This window comes from Dendronephthya gigantea, unplaced genomic scaffold (genome assembly GCF_004324835.1).
Source record: "Dendronephthya gigantea isolate DGI-Jeju-01 unplaced genomic scaffold, DenGig_1.0 000000F, whole genome shotgun sequence".
Classification (NCBI taxonomy): domain Eukaryota; kingdom Metazoa; phylum Cnidaria; class Anthozoa; order Malacalcyonacea; family Nephtheidae; genus Dendronephthya; species Dendronephthya gigantea.
The window spans coordinates 25,593-45,478 of NW_021163010.1; the positions used below are offsets into that span (position 1 = coordinate 25,593).

Below are 19,886 nucleotides of genomic sequence, written 5' to 3' on the forward strand. Positions count from 1 at the left end.
CTTATTAATTTGCCAAGCCACATTATCTGAGATGGGAAATAAATACTCCAATAAAATTAAAGTACGCGTACCCATTTTAGCCGTACGTGTTGTAGTGTAAAAATTGTTGCAGTGTAAACGGAGCTTTAAATAGATGCTTGTGGGTAGACAGATGTCGACAGAGAACGGTTTACAATGTCCATTAGTATTGGTAGATTGCAAGGAAGTGCAACCTTAATCACAGATATAGTTATCACATATCGTATCCAGGCGTTTTGTTAGAAGAGAAGGACAACGCAATTTGCTAAATTTCATACATAGGAACCGCGTAAAATCAGAACTTATCCGTTTTTCCAAAATTTGCTGCCTCATGTTTATATATCCGCTGGTGAGGCAGTTGGTGTAAATCAATCAAAGCCAAATTACTTCCCAAATACTCGTAGGTACGAAAATGTCTGAGGTTCAAACGTATTTTTTCAGTTGTTTTGTTTCAAGAAAAGACTTGGATCGTCTGTTTTACAGCCTCAATAAAGTTTTAAACAGTATAGGTGTATAATAGATTGATGGGTCGAATTTGAAAGAGAAAAGTAGTATAGAGGAAGACCTTGCGCAGTAGTTCTGGGCATTTAATAAATTCGTGCAATAAATCACAAAATAGTCCAATAAATCATAATAACTAACTAAAATTGTGCAGCTTGGTTGACATGCAAACAAGACTGGAGCTGATTATAGAGACGGTTTAGTGGATTCTTTTGTAAATAATTTGAATTTCTCGAAAACAATGGAATATATTTACACAATAATTACGAGATCATACAATCTAAATCAAATATTAAAGCACAGCGCCTTGCATTGCCAAGAACAATAACCATTATTTAATGACTACAATTCATCTTTACCCTTAGCTTTGCCTTTAGAGAGAGCTGTTGATTTCTCTTCCAAAAACTTAACAAAATCACTCAATTCTCGTGCACCTTCATATTTCTCTGGCTTCGTTTTCTTTCCTTTCGGTGCTAAATATATCGTAGGAAATCCACTGGCCTTGTATTCAACTGGAACATCATTTGCGGTGGCATCTAATTTTGCAATAACAAGGTTCGGCTCATCCTTGTATTTCTGAGCAAGTTTCTTATAGGTGGGCTCTAGTGCTTTGCAGTGGCCACACCAAGGAGCATAAAGCTCGATTAAAACATCTTTTGTTTCGTCCAGTACAATGTTCTCGAAATTACTGCCCACAACCACTTGAACAGGACCAGATTTTCCTTTGGGAACAGGTTGGGATTTTATCTCAGGTTTTAGTTCACCTATGCGAAAGTTATACAGAAAACATGCAGAGTAAATGAATTATTATTAACAGTATTATTCATGTTGCGAGGTTAAATCTGTGCGAAATACATTTAGGATGAGTAAAAGTAATGGATTTTTTCTGAACAATTTAGAAAACGAGCCTCTCGGCGCATATAGCGTTTCTATGACTCTGGAAAAATATACAATTCTTACCATTCTTGTAAGCATCTAAAAAATCCCTGAGTGATTCCTCGGTAAACTCGTCATCCATTTTATATTTTCCTTCATTCTTGTCCAACAACGCGACATTCACGTCCTCCCCCGAATCATCCAAACCAAAGTCTTTTAAACGATTTGAATAATCTTCTTCGTCAGCGATGGCGAATTTAAATTCACGATAATCGTTAGCAACCTCAACCACTTTGTTTCTCCAGTATTGCGTACCTAAAATATTAAACAAGAGAAATTAAAGAACACTGCAAAGATAGTCCCGAAGTTGTATTCATGTACATGTTTCACCTTCTCTGTGATCGAAACTAAAATCAATCGCATAATACACAATAACCAACGGACGACTTTTGTATCGCTTTTCCTCATTTTGATTAGTCATTTGACCAACCAACGGCACGGCATTGTCTTGATAAAACTTCTGAAGATCTTCCCGTTTTGACGCATCGCCCTGATAAGGAGTGAACAAAAGAAAATAATAGGTAATTTATTTATTATCAAGCACTACACATACAATATCCCCTGCAATCTCATGTAGTCCATATATAATGCTACTAGACTATACACCTACATTAGCGATTAATATATATTAGCGACTAACCTTAAAGGCGATGTATTTATCTTCGTATTTGGATCTAAATTTTTCGGGCTGAATTAATGCAATTGTATTCTTTTCAAACCCAAATAATTCCCTTGAGTGTAGATCAAAAGTATGACCAAATCTGTAGTCATCGCGAATATCATTGTTTGCCTCCAGATATTGATTTAACATTTCATCGTTTTCATTTTCAAAAAAACCCATGATAACGACATCATCCCATTCTTTAACGAAGTCCACTACAGCTTTCTTTGAATGCAAGAGTTTAGAACTTGGACCAACTTGATTTTGCATGTAATCAATTATACCTATAAAAAACTCGTTTTTTAAAAACAGAACCCACAGTCTGAAGAATGCGTAGCGGCCGCTATAACAGGTCATACTTTGAATTGAAATAGGGTATTTCTTTGAAAATGTAGCGGTGAACGTGGGAACCATCATTTTAGCGTAGACAACATTCATATATCTTCTAAGACTAAGACTGACCCAGCGTTTATAAAATCTACGCGATAAGTCTTATATATATTAGTTATTGACCTTGAACTTGGGGTTTTTCCTCAGCTTTGGCTACGTTAGCTGTGTCGTAGAAAACTTTGTAGGCATGCTTAACAGTTTGGATAATTTTTTTGTTTTGGCCACGAAATTATTGTAAAACAAACTATTCATTTCTTATTCGTTTTCCGTTACATCTGGTGACTGCACTATGCAGATTCCGCCATTTTCATCCGCCGTTTGTTGTGAGGTATATAATATTGATGTTAACATTTTCTTACCATATTCGTTCCGTTCCCCTTTATACTCGGAAGGTTTGCCTCTTCTAAATATTTTCAATGTTGGGTAGCCGGTTACTTTGAATTGTGAAGCTAAATCTGATTCAATAGTTGCATCAACTTTAGCCAATGGGATTGGTGGATCATTTTCTTTAAGAGATTTTGCAGCTTTTTCGTATTCCGGGGCAAGTTTTTTGCAATGGCCACACCTAGAAAGTACATATTTACAGATATAGTTAAGGTCTGATTTCCATTACTCAATGTACATTAATTTATTCTATTTATGGTAACAATCTTTGTGATAATCTTCAACGTAGTGCAAATTTTAATGATACTTTCTTTGATTTAATACCCAATAAGAACCAAGCAATAAAAAATCTAAAAATCCTTGGGCCAGATGTATTAAGACTGGAAAGCGCTATCCATCAGCATCAGATAGTGATTTTTTTAACCATTCATGAACCCTTGTAAAAACGCTTAAATGCAATAAACTCATACAACTGGCAGTTACCGGCCCCTGTAGTTTTTTTCTTACCATGGTGCATAAAATTCAACCAACATTAAAGGTTCTTTATTAACAAAGTTGGTGAAATTGTCTTTGCCGAGTGTAATAACAGCTTGAGGTGGAGGCTTCCATTCAGAATCAGCTCTTTCCTTCATATATTCAACAATACCTATGCATATATATTTGAAAATTAACTGAAAAAATAAGGTGCAAAACAGAGAATTTTTTTACACAGCCTGCAAATTCTATTGGTTCTATTATAGGTTTGGGGTGGTTATTGGTTTTGCAATATTTTTTCCTTTTTTTTTGCAAAACCGATTTTTTTTCAAAAACTAATGAAATAATTTCTAATTAGCACATATTTTTTATTCACAAACATACAACGCAAAGTTTTACTTCAACATGTCACAATTTATCTCATAGTGTACAAATGGGAGATGCATTTTGCGCTCACTGTCTGATTATCTTACTGCTTTTAGTAATTTTGCAAACTTCACAAGAAAGTTGATAATTTTTATGACTAGAATAGACCTTGGTGGTTTTAGTCAAGGAAGGCAATTACGGTTAAAGACACCGTACAAGGCATGGTGAGGGGATATTTTATCTTATCTGGGACTACCTATCACATAGCATTTTTGTAAACAAGCATTTAAAAGCAAGGTGGGAAAATTCTGGATAAGTGTATGTATTTTACAATAGTCCTTTAACTTTAGTCAATCTACAACAGCAAGCCTTACGTTATACTCTCAGAAGTATAATACATGAATTTATGACATACAGTACAGTTATAAATTTAAGCTAAATATTTAAATGTGGGTGGGGTGAATCAATTACCAGTTATTTCAAATCAAACTGTGTCATGTTAATAGTGATGATGTTAATAGTTCAACAGCTTACCATCTTCATCTCGAGGACCATCATAATCAATTGCAACTCCCTTCTTGAAGAATTTTAAAGTTGGATAACCAGAGATATCAAACCTTGATGCCAGATCAGTTTCTACTGTAGCATCAACAGCACCCAGAAAAACAGGGGGATCATTTCCTTTCAACACTTTTGCTGCTTTCTCATATATGGGTGCAAGGTTTTTACAATGGCCACACCTGCAAGTGAATTATCAGACATTAGAACAGGGTGCATCTCCAGCCCCCTCTGTCATACGGGCTTAGATTCACCAATTATGAATCTCCAAGTTTTTGGCTTTCACCAAATGAGCACTATGCTAAATATGTATTCTGGAGTCTCTATGGCCTATGCATGTTTATTAGGAATATAAATTATTAACTTGCAAGGCTTTAGCTATAAAAAAAAATAAATATATATATATATATATATTATATATATATATATATATATATATATATATATATATATATATATATATATATATATATATATATATATATACCCTACCAGGGTGCATAAAATTCCACGAGAACTGTTGCTGTGTCTTTGATGAAATCGTCAAAATTATCTTTTGTTAACGTCACTACACTTTTCTCGTCCTGGTTTAAAATTGCATCGCTAGTATCACTTGGACTTGTTGTTGCAGTGTATTCACCGCTTGCAGGCTTGTCATCGTCAGTTATCCCCACTTCCTCCGTTTTTTCCTTGCTCGTTTCATCAACCACAGCTTCGTTCATATCTTCTGCATTTATCCAACAAGCAATGAGTAAAATTACGAGACAGAGACTAATACGAATTTTACGGGCCATTTCTTCTTGGTGATGTTGCTCCAAACAATGAATAGAAACTTACAACACGTTTCAGATTGAATAAATGGAGGTTTATGTAGCCAATCAAATCGAGACAAGTGCTCTTCGTCTACCAATAGGACGGCTGCCCAGCAAACAATTACGTAACGTTACGATATAGGATCTTATGGGATCTTATTAATGAATCTTACACGCCATCAGTGTTGCCAAGTTCGGGATTTTATCCCGAGATCTCGGGATTTTTTGAAGCAGTTGGGATTTTTTTGGGATTTATTTCTCAAATGGTAATCTCGGGAATTTTTTAGGGATTTTTGGGAAAGGGAAGTTTGGAATTTGGGAAAAGATGTTTTCGTTAAATTGACAAATAAACATTTTAAAAATCCAAGGTTCGTCCGCTTGTACTTAAATACTTACTCAAAGTCACTCAATAAAGACTATTTGTACAATCGGTTATGCAGAGAAGTACCGCTTTATAAACGCACACTGAGCGGACTGGGTACTAGGGTGCGCCAAGGCTGAGGACTGGGGTTGAAATTAGAATCTCGGGATTTTAGGGGGAATCTCGGGATATTTCAGGCGCTTACTTGGGATTTTCACAAAATTACAGTTGGCAACACTGCACGCCATTTGTCGATGTTTTGCAGGTATGGTCGCAAACCTGTGACCCTGTAGGTGCTATGCAGGTTACCTGTAGTATTCACTAGTAGTCTATTATTACCAATGTAGCGATAAAAATAGAATAATAGAATTCAAAGTTCTCCTGTTTATGTGTCTTATATTAAACAGTCAATATTTTTTTAATAGCATGGGCGTAGAGTGGTGTGTGGTCTTTCGCTCCCAGAATGCTGACCGAATATTCTTTATGACAGGAGTTGATTACACACAGGAGAAATACCCTCAAATTTTAAAACTCGTGTTTCACGTGCGTGTATACCACGCGAACATTTTTCTCTGGCAACCAACTTTGCTCGTAAAACTTCTATTCTGCTGAAGATACTTGCAAAATTACCAAATATTCAACAAATGCAGTGTTCCACGACTAAAGTATCAAATTCTTGCTCTGGGACTGGGACCAATTTTAATGCGAACTGTGAACTAGGAACTGTCGAGGCCACTGAGATACTTTTTATCTCGTATTTTAAGTAGTTTAAGGCCGATTTCAACCGCTCTCTTCTCTTGCGGCGAACGCATTTAAAATAATTTAAAGCAAGCCAATCAAGAAGCACTGCGTTTGAAACACGTCGGGTGTTTTCTATTGAAAGTATCGTTACAACAGCGACGGCCACCACACCGTGCTCCAGTGCTCATATACAATAATAGCATTGATCCTGAGAATGAGAAAGATGTACAATGTCGTAGTTGCTGAAACTCTGACAATTAAATTTCCTATGGAGCTAAAGAACAGAGCACCCTGCATAACAAGCACTCTGCAAAACATGCACCCTGCATAATAATTTGAGAAATCACTACAATGTTAAGATTATTCTTTAAAGATTACTCTCTAACGTAGAACTGTAAAGGACACATAAAATATAGCTTTGTTATTTCCCATATTTCTCTATTCCTTTTTCATTAATAACGCAAATATGCTAGAAAAAAAATATAATAATGAATAAGGCCGTTTGTCGCTGGCGATTGCCTACGCAAAGTTATATGGAATGGTGAAAACGAGACGAGATATGTTACGCGTTGTATATATGACCTCGGGTACCAGGGACACCCTACACCTGAACCAACCTTAACAAGCGTTTATATGATAAAAATACAAGCAAAAAGCAACCGATAGTGTCTGATTAATAATGTTCTATTAGGGTTACCCTGTTTTGTAAACAGGACAGGGTGTCCCTACCCCCAGGGTGACCCTATGAAGTAGACTGTTAACAGAAAGAAGTGAAATACAACTTATATGTACTCCGTGTGGTTGTCCGGTGGAATTGGATAAGAAAGAATTTACGTTGCTATATAAAATATTTTTATCACAAATCAACCCATGTAAAATGACCTATATTGTATAAGATAACAGGGAACTCATACTGATCAGATACAACATCCATATAGTAAAAAAATAATGTCGCTTACATTTAAATCCCTGAAATATTCATTGTAATCCTGAAAAAAAAATGGTGATGGTGTCTTAAAAGACATATTTAGAACTGCAAAACTTATGTTATGTTTGTTTATTCAATTGAAGGTATTAGAATTTAAACTATTTCGACAGGTGGAAGATGCAAACATGAGTATCACTTGTACTTACCAAAGCATAACCAACGACAAATTTATTTGGGATTTCGAAACCAATGTCTATGGTAAGACATAAAAAATGTATTGCAATAATTAGGCAGGCACCGCGTCAGTTAATGCAAACAAAATCTTAACATCAAGGCCTTGTGTTTACACTATACCGATTCATATGGTCACGTCAAAATTAGCCATGGCAAAGCGTGTTTTACCCCCAAATTATGATAAGTTGATAACATGATAAGTTCTATGGACAGCGACAATGTAAAACAACTTGAAATGATTTCGTGACCATGTGAATCCGGAATATATAATGTAACGGGGTCTAAATATATCAAAAGTTTAACTGCATGACTATATTGTACACCTGCATTGCTGATAAACGATAGAAGGAATACGCCGGGTTTCATCACTTACAGTCAGGCCTATAATTTGAGCTTCGCAGGTGCGTTCTTTTTACCAGTAAACTAAAATTACAGGTTTGAAACAGAAAAGGCCATTATTGTTTATTTAAATTCAATCTTAAAAATCACTGTAAATTCAACGGTTTGGCAACGTCTGGCGTCAAGTATTTCAGCTTATTACTCAGAAAAACTATTTTGGCTTTAAGCTACTATAGGGATGTAACCGGATGTTTTTCTGGTCAGGAGTTTATAGTGTCCCACTTTACCTACATTTCAATGGTGTACCCTTATGGGTGTACCCCCTTAAAACTCAACATGCAAAAATTAAATCGGGCATAGAAATTATGAAATCGAGAAATCATATTCTGAAGGGTATATAAAATTAAAAGAGAATTAAACTTATACCAATAATACCACACCTGACGACTTTAACCTGAGCTGGTTTAAATTTTGCAACCGTTTCAAGCATTTTTTCCATCGTCTTTCCAGTATCGATTATATCCTAGTAAAAATAGAGGATTATTAGGCTCGATATTTCGGTTTCATCTAAAAGACTACTTGTCCAGTTCCGCCGGAGCAGCTTGGAAAGACCGTACGACAACTTAAAAAAAGTTCTTTGCCATGCGAATATGCATACTCATTACGGGGCTGTATTACACTGGCAGACTGGCAATCCTGGTTTGATTTGAGAAAAATATTTGAAAAAATCAGGATACTAACCTCCACAATCAAAACGTTCTAAAAAATACAAATATTTTGATTTAGTATCTAATAAAAAAGAGACCAATTCTTTTTAAATTCCGCTTCTCAGCAAAACATTGTGTTTTTAAACACATTGGTAAAAAGAAAATTGGTAAAAAGAAAATAAAACTATATATCTGCATGTTATACCTTTCCAGTTACAGAGGAGAGATCATCACCGCCAATAATTTTGACATTATTTGTTGAGCTAGCGTTCTAAATATAGGGACACTATTTAACATATGTTTTTCTAATAATGATACATCTTTGAAATTTATGCTGTTCCCATGTTGTAACTTTTAGGGTGTGTTTGACTTTTGTATTTTTTGGTTCTCAAGCCATTGTTGGCAAGAAAAACTTACAGTAAAGTATATTGCCAAGACTGGTCAACAATCCACTTACATACTATGGGCATAGCATAATTTGCCTTTTCTCAACATCTTTTTCTTCGTTATAATATTATAATATTAATTATTATAACTTTAGTCTCACTCTTGCATTTAATTTTTTAGATTCATATCTTAATTTACCTAATTTGCAGGATATTTGCTCCAAAACAGTATCTTAGGTTTACAGAAAGCTATCTTCAGATTATTCAGAATTATTTTATATGTTGGCCATTCTTTATCAACATAAGATCTATAAATACATACGACTTTAATTACCTCATAGCTTTTTAGACGAATGAAGTCAATTGAAAATGGTACTGACTTTCCTGGGGTGAAAAATGAATACAGTATCAAAGACACTGTGGCGTGCTCGCTATAATAATGTACTTATAACTAAAAGCATAAGATCTGCAAACTAAGAAATGATATACTAGTATGTTAAATCACCAGTATCCAATCATCTTCAAATAATTGAGGTAAGCGATTCACAAAAATAAGCACATCAACTTGCAATAGCATAGCTAGCCTGTTGACTTGTCCCGCTATGCTAATATTTTAGTGTTCATTGACTGTGAAAACAATAGATTTCTAAAGACATGAATAATTATAATAACTCTAAATTTATATAGCGGGACAAAATGGTAAGGCTGGCTACGCCACTGTCAACCTTAGACAAATATGTAATATTATGAAGTAAACATACCAGATGTTCCATTATAATTAATGATAAATTCACTCAAATGAGAGAAGAATTGGTAACCACCTTTCAAACAGCAAAGAGCTACTAATGGGCCATGACTAAAATCATGACAAATATCACGAGCTAGTCGTTCAACTCTGAAAATAAAACAAATGTGTAAATGCATTATACCATTTTTTTTGTTGTTAAATGTGTTATATAGTTTTTAGCTGCAGTTCTTGCAGTTATCCAGATGTTCTGATTGGCTGGAAAATGCAGTTGACTGACTATGAATATGGTAATGCCTTGTGTAATAAGATATGTATCACAGAAAAAATCTTACTTGAGCACATGGCGATGTATATTCCCTATACTGTAGTCAAACTCTCAAGAGGCTAAAAGGCATATGGCTTTTTTAAACTTCTTGCTAATATGTATATTTATGACATTGATCATCTAATATCTCAAATTTCAGTAGATTTCTATTTCCTTTTGTAACTGGCTTTACCTACTTTAATTTCCTACAGAAGGCAACTCAGTCAGCATTACTAGCAATAAACTAACAAATAACAATAGGTGTAGCATAGGAACAATATTTTCTAGAAATTTATTGAAGATTGACAAAATGGAAATTAGTCAACTGGAACATCAGGACAATGCAAAAGTTTACAAAAAATTGAAATTTGATATGACATTATGAACATCTATTTGTTAGATGATTTCAATGTCGGGTTTCACCACCATGAAATGATCGGGGATGATACTTTTTGAAAAAAGTCAATAATTTTTAGATGTATCATTAAGTGGGGTACTAAGTTAGTAACCCACTTAATGATAGATCTAAAAATTACTGATCTTTTTCAAAAAGTGTCACCTAACTAAGCTTTGGATTTGATAGGTTTTAATGTGCTGCCAGTGGTGAATCGCACCTATTGAGAATTAGTCCTTTAGGAATCATGACTGAGTCCAGGAAATCTTCATAATGATGTGGAATACAAAACATCTCTTTCGAAAATGTCTGGTTATCTTCTATCTATAAAAAATTATATTATATATCAAATCCCTCTATTTTCATAATTTTTATAGAAGTACACTAAACTTCGAAATATATGAAGAAAAGAAGTATGCTTGTTAGATACCTACTAGACACATTTTCAGTACAAATGTATAAAACGCATGGACTTGGAGACCTGAACTTATGTTCTTGATGTACAAGGGGGAGTTCAATTATAGAATACCATGAAGGCCAATGTTTAAGATCTTTAAAAATAGAACTGCTGGTGATTTTCACAACAAACTACAGAAGCAGTCACTTTTTGAATAATTATTTCCCATAACTAAGACATTTTTTTCATTTGCTCGCATTCAAAATGTTTGTGCCATGATCAATTCACAGTTCACACGACACATGGCCTAACCGATATAAATAAACTGTTGTAAAATCTTTTATCCACACCGTTATGTTTGTAGAAGGATTTTTTAAAGCGGACATATGCATGCACTATTATACGCTACCTTGATATATCCAGCCATGTTGATCCTGATAATGCCGATATAGCTCAGTGGTCAGCACTTTTCCTTTAGAGGGGAGGCTGGGAGGGGAGTCAGGCCAGGGAGAGACCCAATCAAAACCAACACTGTCATATCATGGATATTTATAATCTATATGGTCAGCACCACCGAGCTCTATTAAAATTCCTTCTTCTGTCAATCATTTTTGTAAATAATTTAAATAATCTATTTATTCATTGAGTATCACCTTGCATGTATATATCATATTTCTACTTTATATAATTCACAATGTGAATAATATATATTATATTATTATCGATTACGGTATATATATTATATTACAAGTTTTGCGACTAAACGCAGACGCTAATGGCGCTAAACTAGAAAGTTAATTTTTATAGCAACACTGTCACAGGCAATTTGCGATTCCATCTTTTGTCCGTGTTTCAGTTCGATAATTTTTTTATCATAAGCAAATTTTATTCCAGTGGCACGGGGGGTTGTAAAATCATATGATCTCAACAAAAAGATACCGACCATGGCTGCCAAGTGTTGTCCAAAATGTAAAATTGGCCCTTCAATACTCAATGCTGATCTCTCGAGCCTAGCGGATGAGTGTCAAAAGCTTATCGATTGTGGTGCCGACTACTTGCATTTGGATGTAATGGATGGGTAAGGTAGCAACATTAGAACAGCATTCGTTAAAATATTATAATCGTTTATATTTGTCATAGATGCATGGTTACATAACATTATCATGGTATGGAAATTTATTAAGTTTGGTTTGAAATTTGTGGGTTTAATTAAACTTTCTTATTAGTCATTTTGTTCCTAATCTGACTTTTGGCGCACCATTGGTTAAATGTTTGAGAAAGAAAATTCCAAATGCTTTCTTTGGTAAGTGAACAGGTATAGTGTATGACTGTATGTGGTTGTCAATTTAACAAATTATTATTAGACAACGAATCCGAGTTGATTATTCGCTCATAGACAACGAAGGCGAGTTGTCTAATTGTTTTAGAACACAGTAGTCGATACACGGCAATTACACCAAAAAATAATTTTAATTCAATTTTATACCGTCGCGCAAGCGAATTTTTCCCAAATGTAGGAATAGGCAATGGTTGAGTAGCCAATCAGAATGTAGGATTTGTAATAGACAATAGTTGGGTGTATGCTAAATAAATATAGCATCAAACGTTTTCATTTCTTTAATTAAGTATATTTATTTTTTTCCAAGTGTGAAACTATATTTAAGAAATTTATGGAAATATGTATTATGGAAATATTGAGTAAAATGTATGTAAAATGTATTAGTAAGGAAATAATGAGTAACCCTGTTCCTATACCATGTCCACAGCAATGGGACAACAATAAATTTTGAAATGCACAAAAAAATTTTGAACTTGTAGATATGCATATGATGGTGGCAAAACCAGAGCAAGTATGTTCATGCATCTCAAAAATGAGTGCATTCTAAATCTCTCTCCTGGTTTATTTTCTGAATAACATTGGGATTTCAAAAAAATGATTGAATTAAGATAAGTTACTTTACAGTTGATGTCTAGTTGGTTCATTTTTAGTTGGTTTGCTATGTTCTTTTGTTGTGGCCTTCTCTTTTTTTAATACTTTAAATACTTTAGTGGGTAAATGATATGGCAGATGCTGGGGCTGATCAATACACATTTCATCTTGAAGCAACAGGTATATAATATCATAAAATTGATAAAATAGAGAAATGTTGTCATTAACCTTTTGTTTTCTGTTACTATTAAGTTTTAAAAAAGCCAAGGAAAAGCTTGGCAACCATGATGCAATTTCATAGCCAAATAGAATTAGGCATTAAACTATGTATTTCAGTATTTACTAGTTCTTTGAACATTATAACATGTTTCTAATACTTGCCAGAATTTTCTTGTAGATGAACCTTTAGAGTTGATTCAAACGATAAAGGATGCAGGAATGAAAGTACAGTATATTTACTGAATTATTCATCATTGGCATGGGAAGAAGGTTTTCAGGTTTTGATCGGTGAAGGAGCATAAATATTAAGATAAAAACATTTTTCATTGAAATTCCCCTATAAAAAAAGATATCCTATCTTTAATAACTTGATCATAGTTGAAAGAAGAAATGATCTCTGACCAATCAGAACTAGTTAGCTTTCAGCTAATAAATCATATTTTAGACTACTACAGTCTACATACCTTTTTTACTGCACCTGACATTTGGTACTACCATGAGGACATTCATTGGAACTGTCATTCCAGTTTTTAAAATCACTAATAATACTGTATTTTAAGGTTGGTATTGGGATAAAGCCTGGCACACCTGTTAAGGATGTATTACCATTTGTTGAAGTTGTTGATATGGTTTTAATTATGACTGTTGAACCTGGTTTTGGCGGACAAAAATTTATGGCAGATATGATGCCTAAAGTGAGGAATGCTTTATTTAAACAGGTTTTCGCTGGCCGGTAATGAATCACCGACCACGGCATTGCCATTGAAAACTGTCACACGCGGAAAAAATTATGCTCTTCATCTGTACTGTAGTTATATCAGTTTTAAAACAAATATATTGTTTACAAAGTAAATAGTCAATATTTTGGTATACTCCAGTACCAATTGTTTAAAGCAAATCCTAATATTTCGTAGGTGAAACATTTAAGAAATACGTACAAATCATTAGATATAGAAGTGGACGGCGGTGTTGGCGCAAGTACTATTGATACTGCAGCTGAGGTAAGCGAATTTTAATAACTAAATATCGTTTAGTTTCTAAAGTTAGTTATGTACTATAATTTAATTGATTATTGCATTGATAACTATAGTTTTAAGATATAAATATTTTTTAATTTCAGGCGGGTGCAAACATGATTGTCTCTGGCAGTGCAATCATTTCCAACAAGGAACCACAACAAATTATATCCACTCTTAAGAAAAGTGTTAATAAATGGATTAACATAAATTGGTCCAAAACGTAATAACGGATAATCGAGACGTCGTTAGCAACATTTGTAAAAACTGCCTACAGGCCATTGACATTGGAAAACTAAATAGTTGCATATTCTTTTAATTGCTATATAGTTACCATTTACAAAAAACACAAGACACACGAGTAAAATGAGTGTCACAATAATACATATAGTTGATCATTATATATATGATTTTCCCGTCCATTTTACATGATCCGAACTAATAGATAATTGGGTTCGATTTTCTTCTTAAACACATCGCCATCTATATAAATTAACGGTAACAAAGATAGATTATCCTCTCTTTCCAAAAAATTCTTCAAAAATTTGCCATAATTCATAAAATTAACGCAGCCATGAAGTAAAATTACGTTATTGATATTTAGTTTTTTATATTTCTGCATAAAACCACAGGCAAAGTATATACTTACGGTTTATTGTAACCAAATACAGGGAAACATCTCCAGGAACAACATAATCTAGATCCTCCTTTTGGGCACGAGTTCCGATATGGAATACAAAATGGTGGTCTTAAAATCCAATTTTGCCACGGAATGTTTCTCTTGGTAATACGTCTGCTTTTCTATAATATGAAATTATCGAAAATACACTTGTTTATTCCTCTTCTTGTATAAAAGCAAGTTGTTTTCTACTAAATTACAATTTCAGTATTCAATTATTGAAAAACACCATGGCTTTGCACCTTTGTAACTTCATTAAACTTTTCGTCAGACACACAAAAAACAACAGTGATACAAATTAGGATAATTGTGGTTTTCGCAGTATAACCCATATTTATACGATACAACCGCGCGCTGAGAATAACGTACCTGTATCGCCTTGTCTCCATTTATATACAAGAAGTTATTTAATCTTTCTCAGCTGCGTGTTAATATGCACCAGCTGTGTTTAAAACTTTTTTCATTAACAGAAATGGAATCTTTGTTGTTTTGTTGAAAACAACACATGAGTATATGCAGTTTGTTTGGGTTGGCCAAGCTGTAAGCACTCATAGTCATGCATGCACTTGAAACGCCCGGTTCATGAACACGAACTGAAGAATGACCATGCAGGATATAATCTAACCCGGTTTCAGTCTTCGATATTTTATGCCTGCCTCGAAAGGCGGTAATCCATAAGAAATGTCGAATTAAAGTAAGAACGTCAGTGGGGATCGTCATAACCGTACCCATAGACTGGAACCAGCTAGCTAAAGGGTATCCCGTTTACGCGACTCGCAAGGTACTCTTATTATGACCTTGATATATCCCCCCACTCACTCCTCTGAGTTATTGCGCAAGCGTCCTAATATATTGAGGATTTCCAGGCTTCGATTCTCAAACTAATTCTCACTCTTTACACAGCGAGTGGTAACTGCATAAGTACAACTGCAACGCAGGCATTTCCATGTACGGAGAGCCAAACATGGTAATAAAATGACTGTCCATTAAGGCATTATTGCCATACACTAATCCCACTGAAATAATTACAAGGGTGTTAGAATATAGAATAAGGTCAGAGCTTCCTAAAATAGCTGTTATTTAGTAACCTTTATCGTTATCGATAATTCATGCAGTACAGGCTAATACTAACCATAAATAATTTATTTTTAATTATTAGTATTTTCTTTATGTAGCTACTGATGTCTCGTAAGTTCGGACAAAAACTATTATGAACTGTAAAATATAACGAGATGACATTTGATTTCCTTAATTTTCTTTTTATTGCTTTAAAACAATATCCGAAGTGTAGTATAACGAGTTTCATACAATATCAATGCATATATATCTATATGATAATCAATGTTTGGACTTCAGTGCCTATTTATGCTCCAGTGTGTGGTTAGCAGGTGGACTTAACCAATTTGTTTCAAACTTTAGTGTTTATAACTAGTTATTTTAACAGCTTCGCTAACCTAATAGTACTGGAAAAGATCTTATTTCTCTTACTAGAGGCGAGGTATGATAACTCAAAGTTCACGTTTTAGTATCGGGTAAGTTTGAATAATATATCATAAAAATTTAAAGCATTTCTTTGTATTGGATTATATTTTCTGGTCGTTTAGTCGTTATCTCGCGACAAAATTTGCTCCAATTCCTCATTGATGCCGTTTACAACTTACCAAAAAGACGTTCTCGTACACTGGAATCAATATGCCATTACAATACTGCATTTATTATAAAATCTATATACTCTACAACGATTTAATTTTATATTGAAACCTAGCCGAAGTTAAATGATTATAGTATATGTTGGGCTTCGCGCTATATACATAAATTTTTCATGATTATTATTAAATTACTCAATGCGTCCATCCATGGCAACAGCAAGTTAATATTTTCCCAGAGAAGTAGACAAAATTCAATCCTGATTACTTTCATCTCTAATTTTAAACTACCTTTGATAGTTTCACACCATATGCATTGTTTAAATTTTCTTAGATTTAAGATATAAGTATGATTAAATAGAGTTCTTGTGTCATAACTACTTTTATAAACAATTTTGTAAAGGAAAAATCTTGTCGCGCTTATATTTCATTAGGCATCGTTCCCAAGACAAAGACTCATCTGTACAAGCTTTAAAGTATTCCACTTTACCTCTTTCGCCAACAGCTGGAAGTAAACGCAATACAAAGGTAAACATGCAAGAAGTTCGTTATTGTATAAAAATTTACGAGTAGTGACAAAACAATATCAAGTGAATACAGACACAATGGCTCGCTATCTCTAAGTATTGGCTATAGCAGGCAGAAACGATTTACAAAGACAAAGACCTTGGTCAGTGTACCACTGTTACGTGACTTTGCTCTCACGCTACCGAATGATACTGACAATATCCAACGTCGTTTCTCTTTTACAAATACTTTGTGATCTTTTGTTTAATATTCTTTATAGCAATCCAGTGTTCATGAGTTTGAGACACTTGATAAAAGCTTTGGAAAATACGTCTTTATTCCGCAGAAGGATGATACAGTAAAGCAGAGGTAAACGAATACTTGGAAATGAAATGTTTCTAAGCAGATTTATGTAATTATTTTTATCCGGTATTACAGATTTCGACTAAGATACAGTCCCTGTTCAGATTCGTACCACAGAGAACTGGACGATTATGTTTTCACGAGGGCTGGTGGGAATGTAAGCGGCTGGAAGAAAGCGGTTTATTCATTTGAATTTGTCGAGAGAATTGTGGATACCAAAAATAACTTGGTTAGTTCACTGTACTTATGGTTACAACGATTGCTTTCTGTGTAATTGTCTTAATTTGAGATGTCGGAACTGGAACGAAAGCGCTAAGCACTGAACGACATTTTCCTCACCATTTAAATGCCTGGACTTGAAAGTTGAAATTTAAATAAATTTATAAGTTTAGAGTTGCGTATTTTTGTTTGCAGGTATACTTGGAACGTACACCTGGAAGTAATACAGGAATATTGACATGGAAAATAGATTTTGCGCCATGTGGTTTGGTAGTAGATCAGGTTTCTATTAAAGTTGAAAGTCGTTGTATGAATGGGGGAGATGTTCTTGTTATGCTGGCAAGTGGTGAAACAAAGAAAACAATATCTCATATGGAAGGTAAATGTTCATCAGTACCGGGATGCATCATTTTGCAAATCACACGTTATAGATATGGCTTGCAATTTCAATCATTCAATCCTATTATATAAAAATTCACGTTTAGGTCTTGGGCTAGTCGATGTAAAAGAGTTCCAAAATGCGACTAATTTAGTGTTATATATCCATTTAATTGGAGAAACGTCGGAGCAACAAACAAGACTCTTTGAGAAGAACATCTTAAGTAAAGATGTGTTTCCATTAGATCTTAAAGTAACACTAAAGGTACGTAAAAATCTACACTCCTCTTAGGATTAGGAAAAGCAGATTTGACTTCATAATTGTTCCACTGATCTGTTTTAAAAAGGCTGCTACCAGTCTTTTGCTGAACTATCAACTTCGAAATACAAAAGTGCAATAGACACATGACACGACTGTAACAAACGTATGTGTTCCTGATCGAAATCATGCAATCGTTATTTTCTATTGCCAGCCACCTACTGAAATGTACAATAAACCGACCATTTTACTTGGTCTAATGTTCAGTAATAGTCAAGAGACTACCGTTGATCGCCGCCATTATCGTAGTCATTCAAACAGCGCTGGTAGAGGATTTCTTCATATCAACATTGTTCAAGGAGAGAGTATCACACGTACTAAAGACGGTCTTCCTGATCCGCAAGTTAAATGGTAGGGCAAAGTCTCGGTAAATCCTAATCTTTGTCCTAAAAAGTGGTGATCCGTTGTGCAACAAAGCATCACTAAGGCTTCGGTTAAATGTCACATTTCTCATGCGCCAAACACATTGAAAACAATAGATAATAAATTGAAATGCCGTTGCTATAAATGCGTTCGTTTTTTGGCACCGGGAATTGCGCTCTACTTAAAGCTGGTTGGTTGGCTGGTTGCCTTTCTAGAAATCCTGAAATTTTTCAACGAGTTATAAGGAGAGTTTTTAACCTCAGTTGCAGTAGATCCTCAAACCTGAACCCTGTGACCGATATTTGATTGGATCACCTATATTAACGATTTCTGATGAATTGTTTTAGAATTCAGTAGCAGTTTTTCACATTTTCCTTTCTCATTTCATTAGCTATCTTTTACCTGATGAGAAGAACCTAAAGAGTTGTAAAACCAAACGCGCTCAGAAATCGTCATCTCCAATATGGGACGAATACTTTGTCATTGACGGTATTGCGCAATCGCAACTTCGTAGACAACAGTTGGGCATCCGCGTGGTTAACTGGCACCTGGGTATAAACAAGAAAAAAGCCTTATTAGGAGAGCTACGAGTTGGATGTAGAAATGTGTTTGATTTCTTCTCTTTGGCAAGTCCTATAATTACTTCTCCATCTGATTCTTCAAAAGATCGATTGGTAAATGAACGCTTTGTATATTCTCCGTTGGTGCGGGGTGATGGGGCAAAAAATGAAAGGCCGTTATCAGCCATTGGGACAGACGAAAAAGACATGCAATCTCCTGATCAAAGCAATAAATCAAACAGAGTAAGATCAGGCCAAAATTCGGATGATGATGTGTGGTCAGATTCCGAGACGTGTGATCCAATTGTTCGAAACTTAAAGAAGTTCAACGCTACATCAAGCTATAATAGAAATGATACGTCAAATCCCATTAAAATAAATGTTGGTAAGTTTGATCAGGAAACAAATAATTCTATCGTGAATGAAGCAAATAACAATACCGACCACATTAATGACGAAGAAATCCCTTTCAAAGAATCGAAAATCAAACCACCTCGTCCTCCTCCTCCGAGTCGCTTACACTTGACTGACAGCCAAATTTCTCCAGATGGAAACCTTTCACCCAATCTTAACCAAAGTAACCCGCATACACCCGATGCTAATCGTAAGGTGTTTACCCCTACATTTTCTCGTCTTATGGCAAATTTACCGTTATCACCGAAACGTGGTCGGAGGCTAAGCTGGGGAGGCGAGAGCGATTTAAGTATTGAGAGTCCACGAGGTATGAAGTCACCTGCTGACCAACAAAGTTTGCAAACCAATCAGTGGGACATGATGATCAGCAGACCAAAACAGTGGATATACTGTTGGCAAACACTCATTGTAAGCGTTTCCGAATGACATTCTTCGACGAGTGTTTAAGCAACTTGATGTGATTGCAGAAATTTAAATTCTGCAGACTCTACAAAATTTAAATTCTATAGATGCCTCTTTTTGGGTGTTTTTTCAACAACAATATCTACGTATTGTCGTATGCAGAAACACGTGCACACAATAAACATCCTATCAATTTGTTAATATTGCCATCTAAATTTATTTTTTGGCATAT

The 19,886-nt window shown here is 34.7% G+C and overlaps 4 protein-coding genes and 1 long non-coding RNA gene across 5 annotated transcripts; 2 read left to right on the plus strand and 3 right to left on the minus strand.

The window, feature by feature from the left end:
* Positions 1-584: 584 nt before the first annotated feature.
* Positions 585-5,297, minus strand: LOC114535016 (protein disulfide-isomerase A4-like). The gene is made up of 8 exons (XM_028556427.1): positions 4,781-5,297; positions 4,265-4,470; positions 3,398-3,536; positions 2,866-3,071; positions 2,096-2,400; positions 1,786-1,945; positions 1,480-1,710; positions 585-1,283 (listed from the first exon to the last, which is right to left on the minus strand). The coding sequence occupies exons 1-8, from the start codon at positions 5,080-5,082 to the stop codon at positions 862-864; spliced, it is 1,971 nt and encodes a 656-aa protein (XP_028412228.1). The 5' UTR covers positions 5,083-5,297; the 3' UTR covers positions 585-861.
* A 196-nt stretch (positions 5,298-5,493) lies between these two features.
* On the minus strand, positions 5,494-11,197 carry LOC114535117 (hypoxanthine-guanine phosphoribosyltransferase-like). The gene is made up of 11 exons (XM_028556530.1): positions 11,049-11,197; positions 10,463-10,566; positions 9,558-9,691; positions 9,131-9,180; positions 8,616-8,681; positions 8,445-8,462; positions 8,144-8,226; positions 7,738-7,787; positions 7,337-7,383; positions 7,162-7,191; positions 5,494-6,671 (listed from the first exon to the last, which is right to left on the minus strand). Exons 1-11 carry the CDS (start codon positions 11,064-11,066, stop codon positions 6,624-6,626), a joined length of 648 nt encoding a protein of 215 aa, XP_028412331.1. The 5' UTR covers positions 11,067-11,197; the 3' UTR covers positions 5,494-6,623.
* A 312-nt stretch (positions 11,198-11,509) lies between these two features.
* Positions 11,510-14,214, plus strand: LOC114518271 (ribulose-phosphate 3-epimerase-like). The gene is made up of 8 exons (XM_028538273.1): positions 11,510-11,717; positions 11,866-11,942; positions 12,458-12,489; positions 12,689-12,749; positions 12,967-13,013; positions 13,349-13,483; positions 13,703-13,789; positions 13,909-14,214. The coding sequence occupies exons 1-8, from the start codon at positions 11,584-11,586 to the stop codon at positions 14,029-14,031; spliced, it is 696 nt and encodes a 231-aa protein (XP_028394074.1). The 5' UTR covers positions 11,510-11,583; the 3' UTR covers positions 14,032-14,214.
* On the minus strand, positions 14,210-14,843 carry LOC114518368. Its single transcript, XR_003686479.1, has 3 exons — positions 14,726-14,843; positions 14,454-14,605; positions 14,210-14,287 (listed from the first exon to the last, which is right to left on the minus strand). It is a non-coding gene; the product is annotated as an uncharacterized LOC114518368 (long non-coding RNA).
* On the plus strand, positions 14,547-19,867 carry LOC114518008. Its single transcript, XM_028537921.1, has 9 exons — positions 14,547-14,588; positions 15,975-16,015; positions 16,564-16,657; positions 16,917-17,005; positions 17,075-17,228; positions 17,414-17,597; positions 17,704-17,861; positions 18,070-18,266; positions 18,670-19,867. Exons 1-9 carry the CDS (start codon positions 14,577-14,579, stop codon positions 19,676-19,678), a joined length of 1,938 nt encoding a protein of 645 aa, XP_028393722.1. The 5' UTR covers positions 14,547-14,576; the 3' UTR covers positions 19,679-19,867.
* The last annotated feature ends 19 nt before the right edge of the window (positions 19,868-19,886 follow it).

Coding starts and splice junctions, on each gene's coding strand:
- LOC114518271 (XM_028538273.1), top strand. CDS start 11,584: ATGGCTGCCAAGTGTTGTCCAAAATGTAAAATTGGCCCTTCAATACTC. Junction 11,718..11,865: donor CATTTGGATGTAATGGATGG/GTAAGGTAGCAA, acceptor CTTTCTTATTAG/TCATTTTGTTCCTAATCTGA. Junction 12,490..12,688: donor TGGTGGCAAAACCAGAGCAA/GTATGTTCATGC, acceptor TAAATACTTTAG/TGGGTAAATGATATGGCAGA.
- LOC114535016 (XM_028556427.1), bottom strand. CDS start 5,082: ATGGCCCGTAAAATTCGTATTAGTCTCTGTCTCGTAATTTTACTCATT. Junction 4,471..4,780: donor GTGGAATTTTATGCACCCTG/GTAGGGTATATA, acceptor ATTCACTTGCAG/GTGTGGCCATTGTAAAAACC. Junction 1,711..1,785: donor TAGTTTCGATCACAGAGAAG/GTGAAACATGTA, acceptor TTAATATTTTAG/GTACGCAATACTGGAGAAAC.
- LOC114535117 (XM_028556530.1), bottom strand. Junction 7,788..8,143: donor GCTCAGGTTAAAGTCGTCAG/GTGTGGTATTAT, acceptor CTGTAATTTTAG/TTTACTGGTAAAAAGAACGC. Junction 6,672..7,161: donor AATATTTCAGGGATTTAAAT/GTAAGCGACATT, acceptor TTTTTTTTCTAG/CATATTTGCGTTATTAATGA.
- LOC114518008 (XM_028537921.1), top strand. Junction 16,016..16,563: donor AGTTCACGTTTTAGTATCGG/GTAAGTTTGAAT, acceptor ATATTTCATTAG/GCATCGTTCCCAAGACAAAG. Junction 18,267..18,669: donor CCTGATCCGCAAGTTAAATG/GTAGGGCAAAGT, acceptor TCATTTCATTAG/CTATCTTTTACCTGATGAGA.